The sequence below is a fragment of the Oryx dammah genome, unplaced genomic scaffold (assembly GCF_014754425.2).
Source record: "Oryx dammah isolate SB20612 unplaced genomic scaffold, SCBI_Odam_1.1 HiC_scaffold_16, whole genome shotgun sequence".
Classification (NCBI taxonomy): Eukaryota; Metazoa; Chordata; class Mammalia; order Artiodactyla; family Bovidae; genus Oryx; species Oryx dammah.
In genome coordinates, this window is record NW_024070200.1 from 62,978,396 (window position 1) to 62,999,880 (window position 21,485).

A 21,485-nucleotide genomic window follows, 5' to 3' on the forward strand; every position below is an offset into this window, starting at 1 on the left:
GTCTCAAAGAGTTGGACACAAGTGAGCGACTGAAAAGTGAAAGTGAAAGTATTAGTTGCTCAGTCGTGTCTGACTATGTGACCCCACGGACCACAGCCCGCAGGCTCCTCTGTCCGTGGAATCCTGCAAATGTATATTTAACATGTGACCCTGCAGTTCTCTCCTAGGTAGTTTCCCAAATGAAATGAAAACATATATCCACAAACAAGACTATGTGAATGTTCATAGTAGTGTTATTCATTATAGCCTAGGAATAACCTATTTGTCCATTTGCTAATGATTGTATAAATAAACTGTATATCCATAGTATAGAATATTGTTCAGCAGTACAAAGGGATGAACTTTTGATGAGCAACAACAACATGGGGATGAATTTCAAAAACACCGCAATGAATGAAGTAAGTCAAATGCAAAAGCCTAATACTCGAGGAAATTCTAGAAAGGCAAAGCATTAGTAGTTGCCTGGGGCCTAGAGTCTGGGCAGGGAATTAACTATAAAGGGGCAGGAAGGAACGTTTTAAGAGGATGGGAATATTGTGGTTGTGGTGGTAGTTACAGGACTATCTAATTCATCTGTTTGTCAACTGGTATACTTAAAATGTCTCAGTTTTATTGTACTGTGGTAAAGCTGTTGGAAAGAATATTGTAGGGAATGTTTCTCTGCTTTTATTTATATATATTTCTAAACTTTTCAATAAGTTTAAATGGGTTTCTTGAGACTTCTGGAGTTTGTATTAAATACGTGCACCTAGGGGGAGAAAGCTTGCTGAAGTGAACAAAGTTACAAGGTTGATGGGGCTGCTGTGTTTGGTGTTGAGGGAAAGCTTTTCTGATGAAGAAACATTTGAACAGACACAGATGAAGTGAATTTAGTTAAGTTAAAGAAAGTCTTGCCTGTTTCTTATAGAATTCTATGTTTTGTAGTTTCTACTACTACATTTAAGATTTTTTCTTATTGCATTGGCTAATAATAATTTTTGTTTTCATCTTTGTCTTATATTTTCCATGTTAATTTCTTGAGAAAAGTAACTGTACAGATTTTATGTGTTGTTAACCTACAGTCTTCATTCTATGCTTTGTTTCCAGTATGTGCTCAAATAATGCATTTTTATGGGTTTTACTTAGAATAAACAGATCATTGCTGTATTTGTTAATATTTGTTTTTCCTAGCTCAGTATAGCACCAAGTTATAAGTAGAACAAACAAAAAAAAAACACCTAAAGTGAAAAATCAAAGATGCAAGTGCAGGTTCATGTAACATAATTTTAATTTTACTGTAAAATAACACATGAGACTATTTGCTGGTACCTTTAAAGGCACCTATGGTAGATGAAAGGTGGGAGAAGTGCAAGTATTCTTGAATTTCACTAACACATAAGAGACAGCATTTGGAAACAGTTGATTGGTTGGATATAGATTAGAAATGACTGTCTTGACAAGATTTACAGTTTTGTTTGAATAGTAAAGGTTCTTTTAGACTTCATGCATGTCCTCACTCACTCTAGATACGTAAAGTATCTGAAAAAAACTCGAGGGCATCATGTCAAAATGGAACCATGAGGAGCCCGTGTCTACACCTTACCAGTAGATGGCAGCAGTGTGCTTTGTTTAAACGCTCTTGCTTTTATTTTTTTTTTTTTAAGTCGCAACTTGAAACTATACTATATAGTTTTCTTTTAGTGAAAAGCAGGACAGATACGATATCCTTTTTTTCTTTAAACACATAAAAGTCTTATGACTATTGTGTAATATCAGTTTATATGAAATAATTTTAGAAATTCAACTGATATAACTTGCCTAAAAAGCGCTAACATTGTATAGCTTTTGTTGTAACTACTTCTTAATTGAAATCTGTATTTTCCACAGTATTATTACTATTTTACATATACTTTTCTGCCTCATAGGTTTTTCTAAGAGCCCAAACTGTCATAAAATGTTATAAAACTAAAAACTATTTTTACTAAACAATACATGAGTGTTTAATCATGTAACTGTGGAGGCTTTTTATTTGTTTATTTGAAAAACTCTCGTGAATTTTTCTCTTTCATGAACAAAGGAAAAATTAAGGGTGACTTTTATAAGAAGAAAACATTTTACTCTTAAATAGTTAGGTCCAACCAGTTATCTTCACATGGACTTGCTGGCCTCCGGGAAGTAAGTGACCTGTCTGCAGTGAATAAAGGTTCTTTCCCCTCTTCTGCCCCCTGCCCAGGAAGGCCAGTGGGATGAGAGCGGTGCAAAACTGACTCTTAGCTTCAGGAAGGATTGGGAACAGGGGACAAAAGTCTCTGCCTTGAGGAGTCACATAGCGATAAATCATTTTAGTTTCTGTCTTCTCTTTTATTTCGAGAAACCTGTGGATTTAGAAGAGAGGTTTGGAACTGTTTTAGAAAATAATATTTACACAGTGCTGAAGTTTCTCCCAATTTTTCACTCAATGTGTGCTGCCTAATTCTTAAAAACTCCAGAGTTCTTACAAAACAAAGAATTCAGAATTGACTTTTATCTTATAGAAACATGATTTATCAAGATCACTTAACATATACCTTACATACTTTGGAATTTTTATAGACCACAAAAAACTTTTTTTTTTTTTTACCTAATATACCCTAAAATAACACAGTCTGCCAGACCACAGTACATCCGTAATTTAGAGCAGCAGATGTTGCTACACATGCTTCTTTTTAAGACCAAGAAGCAGCACAAGAGAAAATAAAACAAAAAGTTCAAAACAGAAGAGAAACATGAAACAGTGCAGAGATGAGGGATTTGGGAGGCCAAGGGCAGCTGGTTAGATTAGCAGAGCAAAGGGGTGTGGCGATCAGAGCTCTGTGTTTGCTGTATTTATCTTTTAAATGCTTTGTAAGTCATATGCTCATCCTGTTAATCCAGGTTTGATGGCTTTCTACTAAAATTTATTTTCCATTAAAACTACTTCAATTAAGCTGAAGCAAGAAGGACTTGATGCTCATTATGTGTTTAATCATTCCGCATTTCATGTGAGAATTGGCTAAGATGTGCTGTGCCATGGCAGAATTTGTTGCTTTCTCTCCCAGAGTCTGCTAATGTTTTCATTTTGGTTTTAACTCTAGCTGATCCCACAGTTAAGGACTTAATCGGAGGCTTCACTGCTCTTCATTATGCAGCCATGCATGGCCGGGCCCGGATTGCACGCCTGATGTTAGAATCTGAATACAGGAGCGACATTATTAATGCAAAAAGCAATGATGGCTGGACTCCCCTTCATGTGGCCGCTCACTATGGTAGGGACTCATTTGTCCGACTCCTACTGGAGTTCAAGGCTGAGGTTGACCCGCTCAGTGATAAAGGTACAACGCCGCTTCAGCTCGCCATTATCCGAGAGCGGTCAAGCTGTGTGAAAATCCTCCTGGACCACAACGCCAACATCGACATTCAGAACGGTTTCCTGTTGAGATACGCTGTGATTAAAAGCAATCACTCTTATTGCCGAATGTTCCTCCAGAGAGGAGCAGACACAAACTTGGGTCGCTTAGAAGATGGACAGACTCCTTTACATTTGTCTGCCCTTAGGGACGATGTGCTCTGTGCACGGATGTTATACAATTACGGAGCGGACACGAACACAAGGAACTATGAAGGACAGACCCCATTGGCTGTTTCAATAAGCATTTCTGGAAGTAGTCGACCGTGTTTGGATTTCTTACAAGAAGTCACAAGTATGTAATTTAATTATTGCTATTATTACATTTAAAATTTTTTTTGCTTTTTCTGAGGAGCTTAAGGTGTTTTTACAACTTAAAATGATCAGATGTTAATGATTCTTGTTAGCCCTGCTCATTCCACTCGTCTGAAATGAAAAAGAAAGCTCTATATCACAGGATTTCATAAAAATAATCAATTGTGTTACTAAAAGTAAATAGGCATAGATAGGATGAGAGAAAAATTGGCGAAAAGGATGCAGAGAGAATTTTTTACTAGAACAGGGCATTTCCTACTAGTCATAAACATAGTCTTTCCAGGCTTTCATGAAATTGAGAATGAGGAATTAGAAGGAGAATTTTGGATCTTAGCATCCTTAGCTATGGAAGTGTCTTAGAATTTGTGCTTTATTCCTAAGCTGTGCTCGTGTTTTATCATTCCGTTTCTGCTGCTTTACAGTGTGAACACACATGGAATGGAATAGCAGTGTTATTTATTAGGCATCCTAGGAGTACAGATTAAGGATGCTAGAAATTAGAAATGGTTGTAAGGAAAAGTTTGTTCCCAGTAGGAAATTTGGTGCCACTGTCCCTGGCCCACACAGGACAGTGTAACCAGCCTGTTTTCATGTAGGCGCCTTATTTTTAAGCCGCGAAGTGTGTGGCCCACTGCGTTAATGGTGCGTGTGTTGTTTTTCGGATGGAGGAATTGGTTTGTGTGGAGCAGCCACCCTCTCCTCTCTGACTTCCTCGTGGGGACTCTCAGAGCTTCATATTCAACATGAGGCTATCGTCTCTAAACACGGCGTTTTGTTTACCGTACTTTTTAATGAATTCCCCTTTCCTCAAGTAATTTTTACGTTTCATTCATTGTTATAGAAGAAGAAAGACGTTCTAGGTGCCAAGTAGTAGAGGATTAGGAGCTTACCTGACCTGCTTGTAAATAATCCACTGTCCTCCTGGGAACTGAATTTGGGAGTAGAAAATTTATGAAGAAATGAGGTATAATTTGGATTTTGTTTATTCATAAGAAAGACAGGATGAAATTATTACCACTGAGTATATTCAGACTCAAGCATAAAAAAAAAAAAAATGACACTTGGGGTCTAACCCATGCTGTCCATAGAGCGTTCAGTGATGACGGGAATGGCCTCTGTGCTGGCCACTCTGGTAGCCACTGGCCCCATGTGGCTGTTGAGCACTGATTTTGTGGCAAATGCCACACAGGAAATGGATTTTATTGTACTTATAAATTATTTAAATATCCGCAAGTGTCGACTTCTTCAGCACAAATGTGCCTGCCTTGGGGGAGGTATTTTGGGGTGTCTGGTAGGTGAGCCCTTGCAGAAAGCTTTTGAGACACAGTGATGTACTCAGAGACGGGAGGTATTGTGTGTGCTGATTCCTCCCCGCTGGCTTCAGATCCAGGCCATATTTTAGGAAAAGACTGCAGCAAAAGTTCAACTGCTGATTCTTTCAGCAAATATTCTAGTAGTTTTCATTTACAGACTGATAGGAGTGTTGGTGTTGTGAAAGATAAAATTACTCTTGGACTTCAGGTTAGAATTCTGTCGTGGTATATAGCCTATACAGTGTATCTTATACATAAATTCTGAGTGTCTTGTTGTTGTTGCTTTAACTTTGATACTAGATTACTTGGCTGCCTTCAGAAAGGCATGTTACACACATAAATGCCGCAACCTGTTAAATACTTAGATCAGTGGTTAGTGGCGTAGAGTAGGACTCAACTGACTAGACTTCGCTCCAGCCCTAACTTGACCACAGACTACCTGTGACCTTGGGTGGGTTTGCTATCTGCTCTGTTCCTCAGTGTCCTTATCTTAAAATTAGGGTAATCATATCTGTCTTACAGGCTTGTTGTGAGGATTGAATGAGTTAATATGTATAAAGCACTTAAAACAATACTTGGCACATTATAAGTGCTATGTGTTTTTTTTTTTTTTTAAGAAAATAAAGTATTAAATGAAGGTGGACGAACAGCAGGGCCTGACTTGCTACCTACAGATCAAATCCCTTAGATTCTTATTCTGCCCTGCCTGTTTTCAGCTCTCTAAACTGGTGCGGTCTGCATGTGGAGACAGGCAGCCAGAGGGATGGGAGGAGCCGTCCCTTTGTCCCCCAGCCCTTTGGAGCTGCTCAGCTCCACCATGGAGTGCTGCTGGAGAGCAAGTGATGAGTTAAAAAGAGATTCACATGTACCTTTAAAATTAGGGCGGATAGAAAATTTGACAGGCCTGCCTCTTTTGTGTTTGAGTTCTCCACTGCACCCGGAGCAAAGCCGTGCACCTAGTAGGTCTGCAGAAAAGGTGGATTGGCTGACTGCAACCACAAGGATGGTGGCTTAGCAAACTTGGGATGCTTTTCAGAAGCGAAGGAACACCTGTCCTTGGAAGGTTGCAGTTAGCCTCTGTCTTCAGATGCTGCGACGTAATTCAGTACCACTTGCCTTTGCCATCAGTGGTGTTTTCTGCCAAAAGCAAATGAAGTGTTTCTGCTACCTGTGCATTATTTATGAGGTTTTCTTTTTCCTAGTGTGCTGGAAGGACCGACTGTAACTGACGGCTCACTGGAGCTCTGTACTGGCTCTCTTGAAAACCAGAGTGAAAGACGGTTGGGTGGTTCAGGGAGCGTCAGGTTAAATCCCTGAGCTCCGTCCCATCTGTGCTGCTGCCGAGCCCCTGCTTCCTCAGCCCCACGTCTTCGGCCTCTGATCTGAGAACTCAGACTCCTGAGGTGTAAGAACAGTGAAGGCACTTGGTGGTCTTTGTTCAGGGCCATATTAGTTTTCATTGTTCCATTTTGACAAGAGAGCACATTATTTAAATCGGAAGAGCTCAAAACAGTCATAATCTTAGAATCTAAAAGCTGTTGTGGCTTTTTAGAAAAATTGCCATAACACCTCTGATACACACTCCATAAAAACAGGGCAGGTCAAGTGGCTTGGTTACAGAGCAGTATCTGCAGGTGCCTTGTTGATCACGGTAGAGGGAGAAGCCACAAAAAGCTGCTGTTACTCTACAGACAGACTTCCAGAAACCTCTGCCTTCTTGAATGTCCAGAACTCAAAGTGGTCTCCTCCAGAAAGCCAGTCGACTTTTTGTGCCCGGGAATAATGAATACAACCAAGAAGAGCCAAAGATCATACCTAGAGCGTGAGCATCACCTTGCTGAGGGAAAGCTGTTTCCTCCTTAGAGAAGCTAGTTTTTGGTCTCTTAGTTCTTCTACTAGGAAAAAAAGAAAAAGCAGAGTGGAGCAAATAAACTAAAGACACAGTAAGTGAGATCAGTGAAGATGTGACCGGTGACAGGAAGAAGTGGTGGTGATGACAGGCAGCAGCAGGCATCCTGCTGGAGACCCCTTACGGAGGCCTGCTGAGAACACTCATTCTGAGGGTTGTGCCAGTGCATGCCGTTAATTAGAGTAATTTGTATGTGTAGTTTGCACAAACACCATTATAGAGCTAAGAGGATCATGGAAATCTGGCATATAGGAAGGGGCAAAAATTCTCTAGCTGAAGAGCAGAGACTCTAGGAATGTTTGTCCAATTCAAAAGAAAAAAATTAACATTTATGCATAAGAAATGGCAAGCACAAGAAAATGTTAAGGGAGGTACAAGACCAAAACTTCAAGAAAGATTGTTTTGTAAGGAAAGCTTTCCTTGAGGAAATGGTTTAATAATAATGAAAACCTCCCTGAGCAATTGGATTGTAAGCTGGTGCTCTTTTCCCCTTGTCAGCTCCCTGCCCTACAGTGTAAATTTCCCTAGTCAAAGAGGTATTCAGAATATGAAAGTCTTTTAGGAAAGCGAGACAAAGTCCATGAGAAAAGTATTGCCTTTCCGCTGTTTTCTGCCTTACCCCCGCCCCCCAACCCCGTACCCGCCCCCCACCGCCAAATACCCACACTTTGGTGAGAGGACTGTGGTGGTGGGATCAGAGAAACGTTTATTCTCCGGGTGGGTAGGACTCTGGTGATGTCTCTCCCTTGGCGAGCAAACCTTTGTTGTGCAGTTTCCTGAGTGTCCGTGAGGCCAGTGTTCACACCCTCCTCCTGCCAGAGCCGCCAGGGGTCTCTCCCTGTGAGAAGCTGAGGGGGGTCCCTGAAAGGACAGCTCAGAACACGTGAGCGGTTCCTAAGACTGTGGCTCTCGCTCCCGGGCTGGGCCACACACAGAGCTTGGCCGCTTGTCTAAAGGACCACTTAAGTGTTCCTACTAGTCTGTGGCTCCAGTAGCTTCTGCCCCAAGTGCACCGATTTCAGCTCTGATTCTAGATCTGTCTCTTTCTCCAGATTCTATGGTGGAGGTTTGCCCTATACATCCATTTACTGATGGGTCCTAGATATGCCCTTGATGAGTTTGTTCAGCTTTTTCCTCTTGTAAGGACTGGAGTGATTATAATTACTTCAAGTTCTCTTTTATGTTGGAGCTGAAACTAGAAGTCTGTTCATTGTTTTTATCATTTTTCACTTATATTGTGAAAATCATCCACAATGTGAGAATCATCCTGTCCGCAGTCCCTAGGGCTAGCGTTTGCCCGCTTGGGTTCAGAGGCCCGTGTCTCCCTCCCGGCACCCTGACGGTTTCTCAGCGGGGCCTGTGTCTGGTTGCTGCTGCGTCAGCTGCATCCTGTGGCGGGGAGAGCAGGCAATGGGCTCTTGCCCCAGCGTCTGACTTACCTGATAGGCTTGGGCAGGCCGCCTAGCCTCCCACCCGCCCCACGGGTTTGTGGTCTTCTCTGAAAATCGGGGGAATCAGAGTCTGTGGGGTCTCTCCTTTTAAAAATTCTTGCTAATAACCACTCGTAAAGGGAATGATATCCTGCTGCTTGTGGTTTTATTTTGTTTTTGTTTTTGGATTCATACAGAACGGTGTGGACTCTCGGGGGTCCTCAAGACAGGAGATCAAAACTAATTTCGTAAGAGTACTAAGATACTATTGGCCTCTTTGACTGCACTGACTTTGCACTGATGTGTAAGAGCGGTGGTGGCTGAAACAGCAGGCATTCATGAGGGCAGTGGCCCCAGAGGCTGCTAGCAGTTGTGTTCTTCACCACAAGGCAGTCTGAGGAGAGTGTTCCAGATCCATTTAGGAATGTCTTTGATTTAATTTTAATAAATCTTATCCATTTGAATACGTACCTTTTTAAATATTCTATGAGATGGAAATTGAAAGTGTTCTTACTGTGTAACAAAGTGGGATTGAATTAAGAGAAAGTACATCTGTGATTTGTCTGATCTGAACCAGCAACTTTTTTTGATGGAATACCATATTTACCTAAAATATGAGATGGACAGCCAAGCTGGTTAGGCTTTGGTATTTGGTAGATATTTTCTTGAAAATGAATAAAGTTCACTTGTCACCTTAAGGAAAACAACTGAAAGTATTTATGATGAGCAACAAATTTTGTGCTTTCAAGTGAAAGTTAGAATTTTGAAAAGCTTATATTTGCCACTAGGACATTGACAGTTTACCAATATGTACAAACTTTTCAAAATCAGTAGCGCTGTTAACAAAAGTAATTTTTTGCTATCATGCAATGAATTGGGTCACCATTGGAAAGATCTACATGACTCAGGTAATCAGTGTTTTCCAAACGACTAATGCATGGTGTTACACAATCGTGCATTGGGTAAAAGATCCCTTCAAAGGGAAAAACAGACCAATGGGTTTTAATATGAAAGGGTATAAAAAAGTTCACTGATTTGATGTCAGATTCCATATTGCATGTAACCTTAAGAAAACACCTCTTGTTGAGTTTTGGTGTAGTATCAAAGATCCATGATTCATCTATAAAGGCCATTAAGTATTCCTTCCTTTTCCCACTCCCGGTGTGAGTCTGGATTTTCTTCATTTACTTCAATCAAGACAGCATATTATTTACAACAGATGGTATGCAGAAGCAGGTCTCTGATTCTAGCTGTCTTCTCTGAAGCCAGACCTAAGAGATATTTGCAAAGATGTAAAACAGCACCACTCTTCTTGTGAAATCTTTCTTGTTTTGGAAAGCAGCTTTTTTTTTTTTTTTCATAAAAATTTATTTCAACTGATAATGAATTTTATCACTCTTATTTTAAGGAATCAGTATTTTTAAAATTTCTAGATTTGGTAAATATAGATAGATACAACACACATAATGGAGAAGGAAATGGCAACCCCCTTCAGAATCCTTGTCTGGTGGGCTACAGTCCATGGAGTTGCAAAGAGCCAGACACAACTTAGCCGTTCAACAACAACACACGTAAATGAAAATTCTTTGAGGTCATTCAACTTTAAGAGTGCAAAGAGGTCCTCAAACTAAAAACTTGAGACCTAGCAACTAGGTTAGGTCTATGTCAACTTAGTGTTCTAGGATTTAATGATTTTCTAACATATTTCCATTTGCAGTTACAAGCTGTGAATAAGATGGAATGTTTTAAATTACTGCTTGGTCGATGCCAGCATACTTATTACTTAGGATCTGTAGAGAGAGATCAGTGATCATTCCATCAGATGCTCTGGGGGTAAAACAGATTCATTATTTGTCAGTTTAGGAGATGCGTACCCTGAATTATAGCTAGCAGTTTCAGTGATTCACCATGCACGGAAACATATCAAAGGTGCCAAGGAGTCCTTGAGTAAGTCAACCACTTAACTAGTTTTTAAATACCTTGTTTATCTATCTATTTATTTATTTTACATAGCATGGCAGGCTCTTGCATAAATTATTCTTAAGGCAGAGAATATGCCAGTTGGGTGTGTGTTTAATATTCAGAAGAGTCAAAGGTAATGTAATGATCTGTGTTTCTAGTAGTTGCTGTTACAGTACTTGAAGCAGCCACTCAGGATGCTTTAGTGGTATGTAAAAGGTAGTGCTGGGTTGCATTTTGATTTGTATGTTTTAAAGAATTAATAAAAGGAGTTAATTATTTAAATTTTAAATAATTTTAATGTATTTGATAATTTTAAGTACTTTATAATTTTAAAATATTTTTATTTAAATAAAAATGCTTTAATGATTACACTGATCAGAAGGAATTTGAAAAATAAAGGGCTCATGTTTCTGAGAGAAAAACAGGTAAATGGGAATGAGTTGGATAAATTGTTTTGCAATGACAATCTGTCAAGTACTTTTTAAAGTAATTTGAATTTACTTTTTAAAGTAATTTTAAGAAAGTGAAATTTAGGCTGTGACTTTCTCAGCTAAGTCCAGTACAGCAACAGGTGTGTAGCAGGCGATCATAACAGCTCCTCTGCAAAGTCCAGTACAGCAACAGGTGTGTAGCAGGCAATCATAACAGCTCCTCTGCACCAGGGGCCCTTAATCCTGTGTTCCTTTCAGATGCTTCTGTTACCAGTTTCTTTGACTTTTTTTGTTTTTGTTTTTTTAGTATGACTTACCAAAATAGTGATACTTAGTATAGCTCTTTGGAGAAATAATTTGTGTAACACATTTTAACTAAGATTATTTTTGATTATTGATTTTTCTTCTAATTGGGGATTTTGTTGCATTGTAGTCTTCCTAGGTTATTTAGTCTCAATTATTAAAATTACTTTTAGAAATAAATAGTACACTGCATTTATAATGGGCTAACCTTTATACTTAGCACTTTTCATCTTGGGTCAACATCTGCAATGGTCTCCCAGTACCTCCGTTTTATCTGTTTCCCTTTTAAGATCCTACCATGAGCACGTTTTAGTCTTTTGCTCTTGTCCCTGAACCCCCATCACAGGCCTTAGTATGAAATGCGTTAAATCTTATTTTATAGGACAAAGGTAGTTGCTAGCTCACCTCAAAATAAGAATCATGGTATTGAAAAATAAAAGGCTACTTTGATTTCACTCTTGGATGCAATCCAGAATTACACAGCATCAGCTTGGATGATGCGGTGCACAGTTCTAAGTAAGATTACCCTACATTTTAAGGTTCTTTGATAGAGAAAGTGGGACCTTATTCTGCACCATTTCTATCATATTTGTATTACTTTCTGTTTCTTGTGTAGCCTTCTAAGGATTTCTGTTATTTGTTACAAAGCAATATGTGCTTTTCTTTGGCTTAAGGCAAATGCAGAGGTAGTCATGTCAAAAGGGGATATTTAATGCTTTAGGGTGTTTAACTTTTGAAATGATGCTGCAGCCCTGGTTTTGTAATTTGTTCTAGACTAGACCCTTCAAAAGCTGATTTCCTATTTTATACTGGCCCAATTATTACTAATGATGGGCTGCTTTAGCAAGTGGAAAGACTAATAACCCTTTGAAGTGTTATGTAATCCCATTGTAATTCATTAGTATGAATAATAGTTTGTAGTGTCTTTGCATCCCCCATAGCATTTATAGTTGCTTAAATTATACTTTGTGTGTGTGTGTGTATGTGTGTGTGTGTGAGAGATGTCTCCCCCCAGGCCCACCCTACTGTAATCCCATAAACATGGCGGTTGCTGTTTAACAGCACAGGAGGGAGACACCTTGTAAACAGCGTGTACGTGTATTGATTTTTGTTGCTGTTGTCCCCTTTATTCTCTTTCTCTGCCTTCTTTTCCTCTGTCTCCTTCTTTCCTTTGCCCCTTTAATCTTTGGGATAGTGCCTTTTTAAGTACATAGTAGGTGCTCAGTAAGTACTTTTGAGTGATGCGTTGACAAGAAAGTGAGGACAGGCACACCTTGGAGATATTGCATGTTCTATTCCAGATCACTGCAGTACAGGGAGTCAGGCAAATTGTTTGGTTTCCCAGCTCATGGAAAACTTACGTTTACACTACATTGTAGTATACCGAGTGTGCAATATAGCATTTTGTCTAAAAAAAAAAAAAAGTAATAATAACGTGCTTACCTTAACTTAAAAAGTACTTTATTACTAGAAGATGCAAATCATTATCTGAGCCTTTAGCCAGTGGTAGTAGTAACTTCAAAAAAAAAGATCACTGATCACAGATAATATAATAATAAAATAATAATCAAGAGATAATAGTACAATAATAGTGAAAATATTTGAAATACTGTAAGGATTACCAAAATGTGATGCAAAAACATGAAGTGAGCAAATGCTGTTGGAAAAATGGCATTGATAGACTTGCTCAATTAGAGTTACCACAAGCCTTCAATTTGTAAAAATACAGTATCTACAAAGTGCAGTAAAATGAGGTACGCTTGTCCTTCTTTCTTCAGTCATAGTCTTCTGTTCCTAAAATGATTTTCCTGGGGAAAAAATGGCTCCTTAAATAGTCTTGGAAATAGCAATGATTACAATGAGTAGTCTTTATTACTTTTTATCATGTAGCCTGCTTTTCATCTAGTGCTACTACCTGCCAAGGTGAGGAAATAGCTATGTACTTGTGGACACCTCTCACTTCATCACTGCACAGCTTCTTCTACAAAGCTCCCCCATCTCTGCCTAATCCAAGTCACATAGTGATTTCCAGAATATAATTCCCATCAGTTTGCCCAGAACTGGGCATCATGCTCCTTTACTATTAAACTGTCAGCTCATTTTCTTAACCATCTTAGCAGCAGGAAAACAGAGCTCCTTCCAAGAAGGAGCCCTCTACTTTTTTGAGAAAGAGAAGCAAAACATTATATCCTTCCAGTATTTGAAATTACTGTTTTAACATATACAAAATACTCTATAACTCTTACTGTATGCCTGGTCCTGTTGTAAGCACTTTACCAAAAGTAATTCTTCTTATGCTTGTAAGGCCTATTGTGTAGGTCATCCTCAGTTCATAGATGTGGAAACCAAAGCAGAAGGCTAAGTAGCTCACCCAAGAGCTACTGGGTCTAACAGTTGATGGTTTAACTGTGGCTTTTCCCATTTGAGGTATTTCTGCAAACAGGAGTTACATATGGTCAAGAAATCGTCAAAAGATTAGATTCCCCCCAAACATTGAGACTGCTACAACATACTGCTTAAGAAGAAGAGGATTCAGTAGCACATTGAGTAAAGCTTTCTGATATTTAGGCATAGGAAGCACATTTTCCCCTGGAAAGGCTCATGCATCGGCAGCTCCTGCGGATGGTGGCTTTTCTGTAGCTGTGTCCCTTGAATTCAAATTGCTGGCTCATCTTGGCCCTCTTGCGATTTATCGCAACCAATGAGGAGAGCCAGTGGCACTTGTAATATTGTGCCTGGGAAATTTTCTTACCTAGATTGTTAGGGCATTTCCAGTTTTCCCCTTACCTCATATGACGTGTTGCCAAACTATATCTTCCCTTGCCTCCAGCTTCTAGTAACATTTTTAAAACTTTTAGCCCTGACTATCAGCTTCATCAAAGCTCTTCCCCCTGCTGGGTCCCAATGACAAAGCTACCTAATTTAGATTTTTTTTTTTTTAATGGTAACACCCTACTTCCACATTCCAGAATCTCAGTTATCTAATGCTGCAAAATTGAGTGACTTAAAATGATAAGAGTTGATTTTCTCTGCGCCAAGCAATGTCATCTTGCTGGGGCCACTCCACTTGACTGGGGCCTTTCCACCTTCCAAATGTCTCACTCTGATGGCTGGCTAGTTGTGCAGGCAGTTGGCTGGGAGTTCAGCCTGGACTACTGGGCCGTGACCCTAGCTCCTTTTTGTAGACTTAATGTCCTGGTGATAGTTGTGTGCCAAGAGTGAATGTCTCAAGAGCCAGTTGGGAGTTCTGATTTATGAGTTTCACCATAGTCAGGAGCCCACCTGGTTTCTAGGAGAGGGAACCCAGAATACCATCTCTTAACACTGGGGTATCCAGTCACGTTGTTAAAGAAGAGCGTGAGGTCTTTGGAGATATTGTAGTCATCTTTGGAGAGTGTAATCTTCCACAAAAGAAGACCTTTTGTCTCCATCTCTTCTACCTTAGCTAAGCAAATTCCAATAATATAATTTTTCCACATTGTTAGATGATATGTTATTTAAGTATACATGTATATTTATATATGTCAATTTTATCTCATCTGTTTTGCCTTGAATACATTGTGGTTGTTCTTTTCATTAATACTGTACTTCAAAAGAACCTGCCATCTTTTAGGAAAATCAAATTCTTTAAAAAAAGATTCAAATATGATTCATACTCTGGTTTGCATTTGTAGATCAAATAGTTTAAGCATTTGTTGAAAAATGGCTGATAATTTATTCTGTTCCTAAAGGTAGCCCATGAATGGTGATGAAAAATATTTCAAAACAGATTAAGAAATGATTTGCTGTTGACATGGGTGTGTTTTGCAATGAGTTAGTTGACTGTTTTATACTCTTAGGAAAAGCCTATTAAGTATTCATTTGTCCAGCTAGTGTTTGTTGAGTATTGATTGTGTCAGGCGTTGGCAGCCAGAAATCATCTTACCCTCGTGGAACATGTAAGGAAAAAGATGGGCTTTAATGGGTGATCACCAAGTGAATGTGAAATCATAGCCACATTCAGCACTCCAGAGAAATGGAACTCAGAAAGTATCTGATAGGGAACCTGACCTCGTCTGCTCTAATGAAGTGGCCTTTTTAGCAGAGATCTGGATGGTGAGGAGGATATAGCCTCACCAAGAGACTCACGAGTGCGTACAGCAGCCTTGCACAGATCCTCAGGCGGACATCCATGGAGATACCTGCCGCTGGCTTACAGCCGTTCTTAGGAAGGCAGTAGCTTTAGCTGTGATTCTGTTCAGAGACCATGTATTTAGTGCCTCTCAGAAAGCGCCTGATCATACAGGCCCTACAGTGCAGAAGTCTGAATTTTAAGGACCCTTTTTCATTTATAATTGTGAATAATGGTGATCCCTGTAAACAGGTACAATTCAAATAATAAGTACTAAGTATAGCAGTAGTCCTCCACGTATGGCCTGGGGACTCCTGGAGTTAACCAGACCCTTTCAGGATATCGAGATCAAAATGATTTTCCTTGTAATACTAAGACATTATTTGTCTTCTCCACATTCCTTCTTTTATGAGAGTAAGTGAACTTCCCCAGAGACTGGATGATGTGGTTTCATCACAGCAGATTGGATATGAGAGCATACATGAGAGTTCAGTGATCATCCATTCATCCAGACCTTTAAAAACTTGAAAGGTTTTTAAAAATTGAAAATTGAAAGAATGTCATTCTTCTCATTTATTTTTGAAAATACTGTTACTTTCATAACAATGTTAACATGTAATAGGCTTATGTTTATTATTTATAAATTAATACGTATTTCTGAACTTTCTGTTTTAACTTCTTACATGGTAATTAAAGTGTAAAGAGGTTTTGAGACCAAAAAGTTTGAGAACTGCTGAAGTATGGCATTGTTCTTGACTTTAAGCATGTTACTTAATGTTGGAGATGCAAGCAGTCTGTAAAATGGGGATGATGATCAAAGTACTTCCCTCGTAAAAGGATAAAAACAAGTTAGTGTATGTCAGGAGCCTATAAGATTACATGGCATAGAGTACACATTGAACATATGTTAATTTGTATCATTATTGCCATTTAATATGAAAGTAGAAATTTATGTGAATCCAAACACTTCTGAAGCTCTGTGTCAGAACTTTTGCTCTTCTTTGTGGTCATCTCCATTGTTTTGGTGAAACACAGTATTCAAAGATGAAAGAAATTGCAATGTGTAATTTTTTTTTCTTTTTTGAGTTCAGTTATAGCATAGGTTTTTATTGGCAGATGGTCAGGATGGCTGGTTTGAAGACATGGAAATTCAGGATAGCTTGCTTTGCCTCTTCCCCCTCCCTGCTCGCCCTCCCAGTCTGCTCCCTTCTCCCCACAGCAGGATTCTGCTGTGTCTAGAATCATGGGGAACAGAGGGGCACACCTCATTTGGGAGAGCTCCCCGGGGTTGGGTTCCGTGCCCTGGACAGGGAGCTGATAGGAGGAACTTAGTTCCCTCACTTTTCAGGTGGAGACACTGAGGCCCAGAAGAGGGATTTGCTCACACAGGTTCAACCCGCATATTAGAGGCCTACCTGGGACAAGAACTGACATTCCGATTTGTAATGGTAAGAATACCAGGCTGAGAATCAGAAGAACTGGTTTTAGTCTGAGTCTCAAACACTTCAGTTGGTCGTCTGATGTTGAGCAGTTGACTAAAATCACTGATCCTTAGTGTCCCTATTTGTAAAATGGAAGTGAAACTACCCACCATCCAGGGCTGTGAAAAGGATCAGTGAGATTCCATGTAATGGTACCCAGGACGCATCCTCCTAGCTCGTCTCTCTGCTCCTTTGCATGTAAAGTCCGCAGAGAGATACTTCCCAGTGAAATAAAGTACTCCTTTCAGAACCTTAAAGCCCTCCTTAAATGTTGTGTTTTGCAGCTTTGTAACATTTTCTTTTTTCTATCTTTTTAGGACAGCCCAGAAACTTGCAGGACCTGTGCCGAATTAAAATTCGACAGTGTATAGGCCTTCAAAACCTAAAACTACTTGATGAACTGCCAATTGCCAAGGTCATGAAAGACTACTTAAAACACAAATTTGATGATATCTGATACACAGAGAACTGTGAGCGAGATTAGGAGTTATATTCCAGATACTTAAAAGGCTTTTTGCCTTGCACAAAGTATATCCTATGCAATTTCTGATTTGCTGTGAAGTCAGAAAGCAGGTATACACTTTACAGGTTTTTCTGTTTGTTTGGTTGGTTTTCATTGTAGGGGAGAGATTTTTTTATACACAGACACACACACACACAGACACACACACACACACACCACATGCTTGAAGGTCTTAATTTGGTTTCTTGGTCCAAGTTTAAGAGGTCCAAGCTTTCTATACAATATTGCATTTAAAACAGTTGTTTTTCCAAAATGACACAAGCAGGTTTGGAGTGGAGAATTGACCCTTTCCAAATTTATGGTTTCATTGGCGTGCACAATATTATAAACCAGCAGAGCACTTGTTACAGTTTGGAGGCACAGTTTCACCCAGGGCATCCAGGGTTCTACTGGAAAATGCCCTAAGAAATTTTTTAAGTAATGCTGTCACCTCATTCATTTTAATAAGTACAAATTGGCTGTTTCAAACTGTTCTTTTTCTAATTAATGTAGCTTTGGATGACTTAAACCCAGTCCCTCTGCTTTTTGTTGGTGTGCTCGTTTCTAACTTACTTTTTTAACAGCTGTAGTACACTACCCGGAGACGTTGAGTCTCAACTTCTGTCTCTAGTTGAATTGTGCTTTTAAAACAATTAATGGGAAAGAAAATAACTTTATAAAGCCCGTGTATTCTGTTTTTAAAATAGTGCCTCCAGTGTAATACTCTTTCTGGTGTATTTTATCCATTATTTCACTTGATGTTCCTCATTCCACAGCTGGCTTTGACATGCCTGTGAGAACAGGAACTGCCACTTTAATTTTAATTGCAGAACATAGAGTCAGTTGCAATTTCCATTTTAAGCTTTGTCTTTTACTTCAGTTTAAGCAGAAAATTTCATGTCCTGGTGGTAGAGTATTCCCTAAAAATAGCCAAAATACTGTTAAATCATTTGGCTTTAATGGATAAATAATTTGGGATGGTTTCATGGTGTTTATTTCTTCCCAGTTGAAATAAAATGTCTAAAGGGTAAAATTTCTAATGGGTGCACATTTGTAAGTCTGGTTAATTTCTAATATGCTAATTAAGCATTTCCTATCTATTTTAAAGTTATACACAGTGACGCTCTTCAGAACAGTTATTTTCTGGGTTGATCGGCATGTGTTTGCAGTATAAACATAAATATGATAAAGTGTCAGTAACAGTGGTTCCAGAGATATTAGTGATCTATGGAGATGCCCTTGGAAATGAGCCCTGTGCTTGACGTGTCATCGTATTAGTTCCAGAAGAAGCTTTAAAACTATCTCAGTATTGTTCTTAGTGCTTTGGGAAATTTCAGAATATTTACACACTAGTATTAAATTTATTATCAGAAGTTTACAAAATAAAGGGCTTCTCTTGTCTGAGTTTCTAGTTTTAAGCCATTAAATATAAAGTTATTTCACCTGAAAAGTATAACTAAGTAGAATTAGGAGTCTCCTCTGGCTTTATCCTTTTCAGAGCCAACAGTGATATTTCCTCAAGCACAAAATTTATTCTCTTGGATGTGGAGTAGCTCTGGCATCAGATACCTGCTCTGCTCGGCCTGGGCTGGGAGCAGGTTTCTGAACAGTGGGCAGCTTCAGGGAGAGGGTGATGTGAGGGATCACAGCTGGAGTACGTAGCCTCTTCCACAGGGAACCACTCAAAGTGTGGCCAGTTTTGCAACCATCCAAAACCTATAACTGGGATGTAATAGATAGAAATGGGTGTTCTGACTTTCTTTCCACAAAAATATCTCCAAAAAGTTATCTTCTGAGAGAGAGTCCTTGTGAAGCTAGGAGCTGAGCTGTGTTCTCTCTGGAAACCGATAACCAGGTCAGAGCTAAGACACACTTTTGGCATCAGGCACCTGGCATGGCCGGAAATGGATGGCGTTGCTGCTCCCTGAACCCGGGCCAGGGAGACAAGGACATGGGAAGGCAGGCAGAATTCTGTACTTTGAGCAGTGATGTTACTGTTACGTTCGCACAGGGCTCATCTCCTCATGTGTCTGTTAATTTATTCAGTTAGTTTAAAATGATTTTCTTTCCCCAGCCATTCAGAGGTCTCCAAAACTAAGTTCACCACTGAGTCAGAGTCAGGAAATTCCAAGTAAAAAGATCAGATGAAGGTAAATTCTTTGTTCTATATTGCTGCTTAGACTTCAGAAAAGAAAAAAAAATTCTGAGAGCTCTTCCTGGAATCAGAATTTCTATTTAATGAAGAAGTGTATAATCCCGTTATTTGTTTGAGGTTTGATTTTTCTGGAAGCTTGAAAAGAATGTTTTATTTTTGTTGTTACTAGAATCCCAGTCACATACTATCTTTGACAATAACTAAAATGTCTCAGAGTCGGTAACTGGCAGAATACAGGGGTGAATGGGCAGGCCTGCTCTCCAGTTTGGTTGGCAGAGAAGCGCCCTGTAGTAACATGATGAGAACAAGTGTTTTCAGATGATCAACTGGTTTTTCCAGAATCTTGACTGAAATGTTCAGAATAGTATCACATTTGTCACTGATCCTTCTATGTTTCTTTTGAAATTTATTATTTAAGCCTGTTACTAAACCTTTATAAAAATATATTTGGCAAGTACACCAAAGACACCAGCTCATAAAAGATTATGATCATTAATGAACTGCAAACCTCATCTTTTGCAAATGGAAGATTTTTTTTGTGTGTGTAAATATTTGTGTTTATAAATGTACAGCAGAGTAAGGATGTTTTTTAGATTATTTAATTTCCACATTTCTAAACTATTTACTACAGAATAATCCACACTTGTTAGTTTGGAGGACTTGACAATTTTGTTTTTTTAATTCATTATCAGCCATGCTTGGAGCAGCATTTCCGCTAGAGAATTCAGTGTCCTGGCAGTAGCAAGAGTACACATCTGGAGCGTGAGGGAGTCTAGCTTGATTTGTCAGATACACACCCTACGAGACGAGGATGTGTAGTTCAATTACCACAGTGGACCATACAAAACCTGAGGTTCTAACTTTGGTGCAGAATTGCTCTTCAGCCCAGAGTGTCATTGGGATGAGGCCCTTGGCCCACAGATTTAGCTCTCATGTAACTCCTAGTGTGTTATATCATAATGTATTTTGTTCTTCCTTTCTAATGTAAGTTTTGCTTTGGGTCAGTTTGAATTAAAAAAAAAAAAAAACACTTAAATCTGGTTTAAAACATAGTGGAACTGTGTTTTATTTCTAGTCTGCCTTAACTTTTTAATACTTCCAGCTATTTGGTCAAAAGAAAGAAAGTGAACTCTGTCTTTTATTCCTGAGCATTTTAGATAATTAAGAATTGGGTAAGAATGTAATACAGGAAACAGCACTGTTTCAGATCATTTAAGAATCCCCCCCACCCCCACCCTGCTTTTTAACGCATTCTTCAAATACCCTCCAACAAAAGACTGTCTATCCCTTCTTCTGCGTGTTGATGGGGCACCGAGCCTTTTGAGGCCAGATTCACCTCTGCCTCCTCTGACTGAGGACAGAGTTTGGACCACAGCATCTCTAAGCACAGAACAGTATATTCAGTTAAACAATGAATTTGAGGTAGTATGATCAACAGCTTTGATTTCATACTTCCTCTGTATCCCGTAAGCACAGCTTGATTTAGGAGAGGCCTCAGACTAATGAGTGATGGTGTGCTAAGAAGGGAGGGCAGACGACTTAGCACCTCGTGCAGAAACGCAGTGTTTTGCAGCCATAGCCTTGTTACAGAGTTGTCCAGGATTTGGCACAAATGGAAGCCAAGAATGGGACATTTGAAACTATTCCTAATGATCAGCAGGGGAGTTCAGATGTGAAAAATAGCTGTGTTGCTTGGAAATCTTGAGGTCATTCCTTTTCCAATATGATGTAAGTAGTGTATTGTTTTTTCAGCTGAAAGACAATTTACAAAAATAGCTTACTAGCTATTGATAAAACAGATTATCTGGTTGATAAAAAAAAATTTACACGTCCCATGTAGTTGGGTTTCAAAGATAAAAGAAAGTGGACTTGATCATTTTGTATTTATGTAACAATGTGGCTTTGTGTTCTCATAACAACATCTTAGAAATTTTGATGTTAGAATTTATATTAGCTTCAATACCAGTCAAGATTTTAAATATCCACTGCCAGATACTATTATTTAGGTTGATGTAAACTCCTAAGATACAAAGACAGTTTGTCTTTATTTTATCATTATTTTGTCATTACCTATAAGGTTTATAGTAAGGTCTCTTAATTCTTAGATAAAAAACAAAAAGGTCAACCAGCATACGGCTCTGCTGATAAATAGTGATCAAAGTCTTATATT

The 21,485-nt window shown here is 39.1% G+C and overlaps 1 protein-coding gene across 2 annotated transcripts in view; it reads left to right on the top strand.

Annotated features, from left to right (window-relative positions):
- The window catches only part of ASB7 (ankyrin repeat and SOCS box containing 7), a 54,741-nt gene extending 34,374 nt beyond the window's left edge, over positions 1–20,367 (top strand). Inside the window, exons 5-7 of one of the 2 annotated variants that reach the window (XM_040257037.1) lie at positions 3,093–3,698; positions 16,526–16,625; positions 16,976–20,367. In XM_040257037.1, the coding sequence (XP_040112971.1) occupies positions 3,093–3,698; positions 16,526–16,584 (665 nt within the window). In that variant the 3' untranslated portion in view covers positions 16,585–16,625; positions 16,976–20,367. The remainder of the gene's footprint in view (positions 1–3,092; positions 3,699–16,525; positions 16,626–16,975) is intronic. The other variant, XM_040257036.1, reaches the window with a different exon arrangement.
- Positions 20,368–21,485: the final 1,118 nt, after the last annotated feature.